At 38.0% G+C, this 11,096-nt stretch overlaps 1 protein-coding gene across 3 annotated transcripts in view; it reads right to left on the bottom strand.

The window, feature by feature from the left end:
• Positions 1 to 6: 6 nt before the first annotated feature.
• The window catches only part of LYPD6 (LY6/PLAUR domain containing 6), a 110,563-nt gene continuing 99,473 nt past the window's right edge, over positions 7 to 11,096 (bottom strand). For 2 of the 3 annotated variants that reach the window (XM_025039525.1, XM_006921058.3), the window contains 2 exons: positions 3,147 to 3,277; positions 869 to 1,207 (listed from right to left, as the gene is read on the bottom strand). In XM_025039525.1, the coding sequence (XP_024895293.1) occupies positions 1,040 to 1,207; positions 3,147 to 3,277 (299 nt within the window). In that variant the 3' untranslated portion in view covers positions 869 to 1,039. Of the gene's footprint in view, positions 1,208 to 3,146; positions 3,278 to 11,096 lie in introns of all 3 variants that reach the window. The other variant, XM_015596483.2, reaches the window with a different exon arrangement.

Raw genomic sequence — 11,096 nt, 5'->3', positions numbered from 1 at the left:
AGACAACTTGATGCAGAACTTTCTTCCTACAGTCACTGGGGATTTGGAAGAGAACTGGCAAAGCTCTTGGGAGGCATGAATTGCAGATGAAGAGCTGGCTGAGCCACTTACTAGACCCTCACAGTGAACTAGGATCAACTCCCACACATTCTCCTTGATTTCATTTTGAAATCCTCTCCCTATCTAAATTAGCTGTGTCTGAATAAAACCCCATGACTGGAGAAAATAACCCCCATCCTGCTTTAGGACACCTTGAACACCCACTGGTCCAGGTAGAATCCAGGATTTTATGGAGCACAACCAGGCACCAAATTAAGTCTAACCTCGTCGATTAAATGAAGGGTAAGCAGACACTTTACAGATGCTAGCTCCATTAAATTGGGAAAAATCCTTCTGCGGCCACATCTCTCCCCATATAACAGACTTTTATAATTGCCTTTTTATCTTCCACACAGAGCAGAGGGAATATGATTCCCACCATTGGGAGAAGAATGTTAGAAAAATTAAATTGAAAATTGCTTACTACTTTTCTAAGGAATCAGTATCTCCAAGGAAATAGTCCATTCATTTTTAAAAGCAGTTTTAAAATTATAAGGCTGTAAGTGAATTCATGATTCTATTTAAACCAGTGGCCCTTTACCTTTCTCCTGAAAAACACACAACTATTCATGTCCCTTTAGCATACTGCCTAACATCTCAGATGGTCCCAGGACCTCATGTGGCTCATGCATGTATTCCAAATTAGGAACCCCAGATCTCGATAAATGCAGAATTATTTCTTGGAGTGGAAACAAAGATTTGTGGGGTATAACTCAGGGTCTATTTTAGGGGCAGGCTGGCTTTGATGAAGTCTTGGACTTGAAATGACTACATTGAAGCAATGCTTGTTCCCCATGGTAAGTGGAAATGCCTGGCCATGAAGACATCCTTGAGTGTTGTGGTTTCACATGTATAACTACTGTCAGGCCAATGACTCATGCATGAGTATGGACCATCAAAATCCCCATGGATCACTACTAAACATCATGTCTTTGAGCTGCTATAATGTGAGTCCCAACCACACCCACAAGCAGGACACTATCACTGACACACAGTGCGGACGACCATTTGTCTGATTTATGGGTGACGTTGTGGCGAATGTGGCATCGGTTTCATTTCGGGGGAGTGGCAAGTTACAGATATTTCCTTCACAACAGGAAGTGCAGACCTGAAAGAAAGGAAGAGAGAAAAGAAAGGTGATGAGAAGTTGGTAGGTCTTAGAAAAAGGCAGGGATCTTTGAAGGACTGTCTCCCTCATAGCAAGACTCAAATGAAGTTACCTGTTCTACAAAGGAAACACCAACCCTGCATTTAAGGGGGTGGGCGAAATTTCATCTGGAAGCAATGTGGTCAAAACGAAAGCCCCCGACTAAAGTTCAAGGACATGGGTTCTGCTTTTGGCATCCCACCTTGTGGTTATTACAGTTTTACAACCTTCCTAGGTCTCGGCTATTCTGTCTGTGAAGTGGGACTTATAATATTTACCCTACCTCTCAAAAAGGCTCTTTCTAAATACTTGAGGAAACTGTTAAGAGGGCAATTTTCACTTGCCAAATTTTCCCAGTGAGAGTGAAATGGTAACAACCCAGATAACCTAAAGTTAAATATTTACTTTCATTAGCGTTGTCTGCATAATTCTCTCCATTCTCATGGGTAAGCTAAGATTTGAAGGGTTTTCATTTATGCAATTATTTCTACGTTATACAGTTTTACTTGTGGATCGCAGGAAAGAAATAAACCCAAGGAATTATTGACAGAAGTTATTTTAGGTCATGGCTACACTAAGTACAGACCAGCAGTTTCAGCATCAGCTGGGAGCTTATTAGAAATGCAGAATCTCAAACCTTGCCCTGAACTCAGTGAATTAGAGTCTGCATTTTAGCAAGATCCCCAAGTGATTTATATGCACAGCAATGTTTGAAGACTCTACGATGGTTAATACCATATACAGTCATTACCCTCCAGAGACTTCAATCTAGTCATCACCGTTAACATGGATTAGGAAGACGTTATAAAGTTGAAGAGAGAAACAAGGGGTCAGAAGTGAGTTTGAATTCTGTCTCTTCTGTCTCTATTACTTTACTAACTTTGTAATCTGAGCACATGATATCATTTCTCTGGTCTTTAAACATCCTCCTTGGCGAAGTAGCCACAATAATGCCTGAGAGTCTAGTTTGCTAAAGGGTCAGGTAAAATTCTTGGGTTTACCCTTCATATTTCAAACCATGAGCAGGAAGGCAGAAGGCAGATTATACTTTAAAATTTACTTCTTAGTGTATTTGACACGTCTCTTGAAAATTAGCTGTCCAGCTTCTTGAGAGAAAGAAGCCCCTACCATTCCAGGGTATCAGAGTGGGCATTGCCCCCAAGCCCCAGAAAGGCAGCCTGATGGGGAGAAGTGGGCAGACTCCAAATAAAGGTCAAGGCCTGTTATATAAGCTCATGTCTCCAGCCAGCTCTGAATGACCAGCAGGAGAGTCAGGGGCATTCCACACTCCAACCATGAGTCAGGCCGTCAGGCTGCCTTTCTCTGATTCTTTATATTCACCTTCGAGGCTGGCCTCGAAGTTCATTTTACACTGAGTGCTTCTGTACAAGCACCGGAGGAGTTTCAGGGGAGCAAACTCACAAAGAGAGGGTTCTCTCATCACCTACTGAAATGACTCAGAAGCCAACATATACTTTCTTCGAATCAGAATCCCACAAAAAACACAAGCCCCACTTTATAGACAGTTATCAAAGCTAAATTGCCTTGGCCATCCCCAGCTGAATGAATTGTTAGTACATCTGCAATGCTTTACTATGAGGACATAATTGGTCCCTCGTTCCTCCTCTTTCCGGTAGCTTTATGACTTTCTTCTGAGTAAAGAAAGGGCTTCTAATAATTTTCAGTACCTTCCTGATGTTGTATTTACATAATTTATACTGCTTATCCTGTGCCCTGGTATAAACTTTTATTTTTTTTATAGCAAACAGGAAAGGAAGCATACTCTCATAATGGTATAAAGATAGCCTCTATGGGGAAGTAAGAATTTGCTTGTGAGCAGGAGACTGAAGTGGAAGAAGGCTGACTATTCTGTACCGGTCACTTGCTTTGTTGCCCAGACCTTGTGGCCTTCATGCTCCGAGTCTCTGCAGCCAGTGGACAAGCATTCTTCCAGTGGAACACAGCGTTTGGTGACAGAGATGCTGTTTCCTGTGACTTCCATTGTGTGCTGAGTGTAGCAGTATCTGGTCTCTGTCAACAGAGAAAATGTTTTAATCGACCTAGAAAATGTTAACCTAACCTGCCTGGAAGGATAAAAGGGGTGTCAACACTACAAATCCTGGAAAAATCTAACAGCACATGGGACGTACACTGTGTTGGAGATGTGCTTGGAGAGCCCCACTTCGCCACAGAAGAAGGAGGGCCTTCTGAAGACAATTGGTCTCTGCCCATCGCAATCCCCATAAACCAAGACCCGGTGGTTTCATTCTTTGCCTATTGACAAATTTTGCCACTGTATTGACTTTCATTTTTAGAAGAGGAGAAGCTTGGAAAGATGATTTAAGGGTGTGAGAGTCACAGCAATTTTCAGGAAGATGAAATGGTAAAAAAAAGTTCAAAGAACCCAGGATGAAAAGACAAGAAGTTAGGCCCGTAACAAAAATCTTCAAGGAGATAAAAGACTAGCAGAGGCGTGTGTGTGTGTGTGTGTGTGTGTGTGTGTGTGTGTGTGTGTGTGTGTGTGTAAAATCAGCTCTCCCCAAGCAAGAGCAGAATGATTAAAAATAGATTTATTGTATCTGAAGAAAATGACTTTATCCCCCAAAAAAGAACTTCTTGTCTAGGAGCATAGCTGGATCCTAGAATTCATTACAGAAGACCCCAACAATGAAGATGTTCCTAAATTGAGGAGCATCATTTCTCCCTAGCATGATTTCAGTGTCTTTCTAAAAAGGCAGATGAAGAAAGACCATGATGTGAGTTTTTAAAGTCTTCAGAGGCTGAAAACTTGAGATTTCTTCCAAACTTTCACGGATAATTTTTTTTTAACTTATAATTTAAAGACTAAAGAAAAATGGCTTGACCAACGTAATTCTTTAAGTTCTTCAGGCAGTGTTCAGCTTTCTAAGCCTGAATTTAGTTGAATGCCCCTGCTCCACTTTCAAATTGAAAAAGAAAATGAATAATTCTTAAGAAATGCCGCTGAGCTGTTTTTCATCCATATCTTGGGCCCAACTTTGCATACTTTACACGTTTTGGATATTTACTGGCTAATATGGAATTATGACCTTCTATGATATTATTTATTAGGCAATAAAAATTCTTCCCACCAGATTCTGTCATAATTTTGGCAGCTTTTAACCAATGTATGGTGTCCAAATAAGAAAGCTGAATAATTTTAGCCTCTGAGAATGAACTAATACAGACCACATGAACACATCCTGGGAGTCTTAATAATCTTCTAGATACCCACACTTGACAGGAACCTGAGTAGCCTCCAACTGAGTCTTGCTAAAGACAGCGTCTTGCCCAGTGGTTACACTCTTGGTGGGTGTACCTGGGCTGAGTCCGTTTCAGTGCTCTCCCCGCAAATGCTGTCCCTCCCCACACTGCACCCTGACCAGAATTGTCAGTTGAGATCAGGTCAAGACATCTCTAGCTTGCTCAGAGGAGTGGGGTCAGTAAGGTCATTCTATGTATTCACAAGAAATGTTGAAAGTATTGTGTCTGGCAATATTTCTCCCAAAGCCCTAAAATATTTTAAAATTGGAGTGACTGTGATTGTTTTTCTGATGAAGAGATGGCTGCTCTCCTGATTTTTTTTTTTTTTTTTTAAAGCCTTTGACAGGTTTTAACATATGGAGGACAGTGACCTAAGAGATTTAAAACACCTTCCAAAGAGGACTGATTTACTTCTCTGGTATCATACTTGGACATTTATGGCCATGAAAGGTACACCTTTCTCACCCTACCCCAACTTCAGATGTTCAGGAAAGCAATAAAAGGGGAATGTTCTTATTTTCTATCTCCTCTTCATGCAGACAACCAGGAGCAGCTGCCAGAGATTTTACTGTTCCAAATGTAAATCTGAGCAGATAAGGTTATATGTTTATGGAATAAGTAAATCATTAAATGGTTCCAGTTTTAGAAATTAGATTTGTCCCGCATGTAGTGAATTATCTTGTTTTAGCTAAGTCTTAGAAAAACAATTGGTGAACCTGATATAACTACCTTTGGTTCATACTTTTATGTCCAACAAACTCTCATTTAATTTATTAATTGAAAACTTATTCCATTGAATGAAAGTACAGACAACAACTGTTGAACCTTTTATTTTTTTCAGAAAAATATGAAAAAACCCAGTATGGAATAAGCCAATTCTTGCTATTCTGTGGGGAGAAGGGCGATCAGTGATGAAGGTGGATAAGAATTTTTTTCTTCCACTTCACCAAGTACAATCCATAAAACAAAGACATATTGAGAATACCCCATTACTTTTAGCACCAGAGACTTCAGGTCTGAAGCATCAATCCCTTAAACGCATCCCTTCTTTTTAGCATCCCATTACTTTTAGCACCAGAGACTTCAGGTCTGAAGCATCAATCCCTTAAACGCATCCCTTCTCCTTCTCATCTTAAAAAACCTCAAGGTGAGTTATGAAATGTTAATGTGGGAAAAGGTCCTGTGGTTAAATAAGTTTGGGAAATGCTCAAATAAAGTTGAACAGGTTTCTTTAGTGCACTTGTGACAGCCTTGAATTTGTACTGAGATCTCCAACGGAGGCAGGAGCAGGGCAGGCAGAATTTCCCAAGTAGAACTAGGCGGACCACATGTGGCTTATCGCTGGACTGTAGAATTGATAAAAAACTGAGTTTCTGCCACAGAGCATTGCTCTCCATGCATTTTGAATAATCCTTGGTTTAGTAATGAGGTTATATGAGAATCAAGCTGGCTGATAGCTTCACACTAAAAGGATTTCAAAGGCTTTTATCTAAAAGATAAAAGATGGATTTGAATTTCTACCAGGTTAGTTTCTGCCTCTAAAATCTCATATTCAGCACTGCATGGTACTCCCAGAGGTTGTGAAACAAAAATCTTTTACTGTGAGATTCACAGGCATTCAAGTAAAGTCAGAACTGAGTAAAAAAGCTTAATCAACTATTGGAAGACAAAGAATATAATTTTCATGAAATTCACACATATGTACATAGATTCCATAACTTAGTTCTGAAATTTAAAAAAGGTCTGAAGCTAAAATGTAAATTTCCATTTACTCATCAACATTCAGTTTCGAATAACAGAAACTGTATCGAAACAAAATATACAAAATATATGTAAAATGATTTGAATTAAAACGAGACATTTCAAATGACCAACCAACTCTCACCACACAGTTATTCTCTGTGGCTCCTCTAGTTTGGGTTTCTTTACAAATAAATATAATTATTAAAGTAATGCTAGAGAACAATTCACTAGGTACAAGAAATTTAATGGCAGGAAAATAACTTTAATCACAATATTACAAATTATATTGAAAAATAAAAGGCTAGTGTCATCTGTGACACACTCCCTGCCTGATTCCTTACTGTGCACTCAGCCCTGCACATTCTGCCTTGCTCCTTCCAGGTCCTCCTCTCCTGTCTGATCTCATAGGATTTCTTTGCAGGTCCAGGCTCTGCAGGATTCCTCACCCTGGACTTCAGAGCTTTGTCTTCCTTTAGATTTTCTTCTATATCTCTAGTCTCTTATCTTCTAACACTTGCCCTGGCCTGAGTGTCTTTATTCTCCCAAGCACACTTCTGAAACCTCCTCTCACTCAATTAACCTCATCCAATCTTTCATATCTTCAGTCTAATTCTCTTTCCTGGGCTATAGAACCAAATTTCCAAATATTTCCTGCAGCACCAGCAGCACCTTAAACCTCACATGCCTCAAACCAATCACACCACTTCCCTCTCACTTGCATCTGTTTATCTTCCTGTGTTTCTATTTCAGAAAGGGACATCCTGAGATGTGGCACCTCGATCTTCGACTAGAATCACCTGAGACTTCTCTTGCCAAGCTGGGTGTCTCCAAGTCCTCCAAAATGTCTCCATTATTCATCTGATCTTTTCTGTTTTGTTTTATATTTCCCCAATGCAGGACCCCAACATTTCCTGTCTTCTTTGTCTCTGGCCAATCTCCTCTCTAATGCAGGTGTCGGACAACCACCAGACAGATCACTGAAACCAAGGTCAGATCATGCCATTCACTGCCCATGAAAGCATAAATAACACTTAAACTCATGAATGATGCCTAACTGTCAAGGAGGCCTGACTGCTAGGTTTATTTGGACTTCCAGAGTGGACGGTACGTGGCCCATTGTTCTATTTCTGCTCTTGAAGCTGTGTGTCAAGAATATAGAGTAACTGTTCTTCCCTGCTGCAAGCATCAATTACATCTACAACTCAAAGCTTGGCATCTGAAACTCAGTACTTATTACTCAAGGTTCTCCTTGATCTAGACACCATACTACTTCATCGTTTCTTACTAGATACTTTGAGACTATGATACAATTTTTGACCATTTTTTCACAACAAATCTTTTTTCCTGTCTGCTGCTCCCAGAAACCTAATGTTCTTCAAGGCTTAATCCAAATGACATAAATTCTGTGAAACTTTCCTTGATTTTCCGCCCAACACCAGGCTCACAGCCTCCCTTAGCTTCCTTATTTGATGTCTGGCTTTCCTCCTAGATCAGGTTTCTCAACGTTGGCACAATTGGCTTTGTTTTTTACTGGTTGATTTTGTTTTTTTAATTACACTTTTGATTTTGAGGTAATTGTAGATTCACATGTATCTGTAAGTAATAATACAGAGAATCCCATGTACCTTTTACTCAGTTTTTCCTGAATGGTAACATATTACAAAACTATAGTATAATCACAATCAGGATATTGACATTGGTGCAATCAAGATAGAGAACACTTCTGTCTCCACAAGAATCCCTCATGTTGACTTTTTGTACTCACATCCTCTCTCCTCCTGCCCCAACCCCCTCTTTAATCCTTGGCAGCCACTAATTTGTGCTCCATTTCTATAATTTCATCATTTCAAGGATGTTACATAAATGGAATCATACGGTATGTAAACTTATGGGGTTTGGCATTTTCATTCAGCCTAATTCACTTAAAAGTTATCCATGTTATGTGTATCACAAGTTTATTAATTTTTGTTGTTGAGTAGTAGTATTCCATGCTTTGAATGTACCAAAGTTGGTTAACCATTTCCCCACTGAAAGTATATCATCTAGGTTGGAAATATCATTGATAAAGCTGCTATCAACATGTGTGTAGAGGCTTTTTTTGTGAACATAAATTTTTATTTATCTGGAATAAATGTTCATTAGTAGAACTACCGGGTTGTATGGTAGTTGCATGTTCAGTTGTTTAAGAAACTGCCATGCTGTTTTACACTCCCACTAACAAAGTATGAGTAATCCAGTTTCTCCCAATTCTTACCAGCATTTGGTGGGGGTGTTATTTTTTATTTTAGCCATTCTGATAGATGTATAGTGATATCTTGTGTTTCTAATCTACATTTTTCTAAGGGCTAATGATGTTGAATATCTCTTCGTGTGCTTATTTGCCATCTGTTTATCTTCTTTAGTGAAGTATATGTTCACTATTTTGTCCTTTTCCTAACTTTTTTATTTTTCTTACTGTTGACATTTGAGAATTCTTTATATATTTTAGACACTAGTCCTTTTTCAGATATGTGTTTTGTAAATATTTTCTCTTGGTTTTTAGTTTGACTTTTTGTCCTCTTAACAAAGTCTTATACAGTACAAAAGTTTTAGATTTTAATGAAATCCAATTTACCAATCTTTCTTTTTATAGACTGTACCTTTTATCCCAAGTCCAAGAACTCTTTGCCTAGCCCCAGGTCCCCAAAATTTTCTCCTGTGATTTCTTTTCTGAACGTTATATGGTTTTATATTTAAATCTATGATTCATTTTGAGTTAACTTTTATAAAAGGTGTAAGACTTAGGTTGAAGTTCATTTTTTGCCCATAGATGTCCAATTGCTCCAGCATCATTTGTTGAAAGGCTATCTTTCCTCCACTGGATTGCATTTGCAGCTTTGCCAAAACTAAATTGCGTATACTTCTGAGTTCTCTATTCTGTGCCACTGATTTATGTTTCTATCCCTCTGCTAATACCACCATCTTGATTACTGCAGCCATGTGATAAATCTGAAAAAAGGGTAGATTAATTTCTTTCCACTTTATTCCTCTTTTTCAAAATGGTTTTTAGCTATTCTAGTTTCTTACCTTTCCATATGAATTATACAATAATCTTACCTATACTGACAAACAATCTTGCTGAGATTTTGACTGGAATTTTATTAAACCTATATGTCAGTTTGGAGAGAACTGACATCTTTACTACATTGAGTCCTTCAATTCGTGAACATGGTAATTCTCTCCATTTGTTAAGTTTTCTTTGAATTCTTTTATTAGCATTTATAGTTTTTGGCATACATGTCCTGTTCATGTTTTGTTAGATTTACTTCTAAATAATTTAGAAGTTTAATTTTTTGAATAATTATAAATGGTATTATATTTTCAATGACCACGTTAATTCATAATACATATAAATATAATTGAGTTTTGTGAGTTTATCTTAATATTTGTGACCTTGCTGAACTTACTTATTAGTTCTGAGAATTTTTTTAATAAATTTGTTGGGATTTTCTACAAAGAAAATCATGTCATCTGTGATAAGGGATAGTTATTTCTTCCTTTCCAATCTGTATGCCTTTTATGTCCTTTTCCTGCCTTATTGCACAGGGTAGAACTTTCGGTAATACATTGGAATAGAGTGGATAAACAGGACTTTACGGTAGACAGTAGTTAAAATAAAAGTGATAAGGCAAAACCATTGGATGGATGTTCCTATCTGAGGCAATCACGTTAATAGGAAATACTTGGACAAAAATATTATGAACTGAAATAGTTCAAGCAACAATCTTATTGAGGATGATCAAACTTTTGGTTAAAAAAATTGCTGGAACAAATGTAAGGAAAAAAAATCAGAAAATTGCAATGCCAGCTGAAATGAACTAACTAGTACCTCCTTAACAAAAAATAGAATGAAATTAAAAGGTGAAACAAAATTAAAACAACAACAATCTGTGCGAAAACATAGGAGAGCTATCAAGGTGATAGGATTTGAAGAGCAAGGTACCAGTGAAACACAACACGATGAGCTGAGCCTGACATTCTATACCTGTTCTTCCCTTGAGGCACTTGCACAGGTAGAGAGGCCAAGGAGCCAAGCAGAAAGCTCTGCTAAGGGGCAGAAAAGCTGAGCAGAGCTCTTGTAAGTCTCAAGGGAATTGGGAGTCGCAAACAGGAACTCAGAGCTAGCAGGACAACAAAAAGAGACGAGAAGTACAGAGAAGTGAGGCTGACAGTCTCAGTATAAAATTCTAGGTTGGCAGTTATTAACTTTTAGCACTTTTAAAATGTCACTCCACTAACTTCTAGCTTCTACTGTTTCTGTCAATACTAACTGTTGGCCATATCTCCAAAAACAAGAACGAGCCCAAATAAACAACCTAATGCTTCATCTTAAAAAACTAAAAAAGGAAGAACAAATGACACCTAAAGTCAGCAGAAGGAAAGAAATATTCTAAATTAGAGCAGAATTAATAAAACTGAAAACAAACAAACAAAAAAAATAAAAATAAATGCAACAAAATGCTGGTTCTTTGAGAAGGTTAATAAAATCAACAAACCCCAGCTAGACTCACTAAAAGAAAAAGAGAAAGGACACAAATAAACAAAATCAGGGATGAAAGAGGGGAAATTACGACCGATATCGCAGAAATACAAAGGATCATACAAGAATACCATGAAAAAATAAAGAAGACAAAATTTAATAATCTAGAAGAAATGGACCAGTACTTAGAAAAATACAATCTTTCTAGACTGAATCAAGAACTGGAAAATCTAAATAGACCGATCAGCAGTCTGGAAATTGAAACAATCATCAAAAACCTACCCAAAAGTAAAAGTTCAGGACAAG

The sequence above is a fragment of the Pteropus alecto genome, unplaced genomic scaffold, assembly GCF_000325575.1.
Source record: "Pteropus alecto unplaced genomic scaffold, ASM32557v1 scaffold3, whole genome shotgun sequence".
Classification (NCBI taxonomy): Eukaryota; Metazoa; Chordata; class Mammalia; order Chiroptera; family Pteropodidae; genus Pteropus; species Pteropus alecto.
The sequence above is the reverse complement of the archived record's forward strand: the minus strand, read 5'-3'. Positions and strand labels throughout refer to the sequence as shown.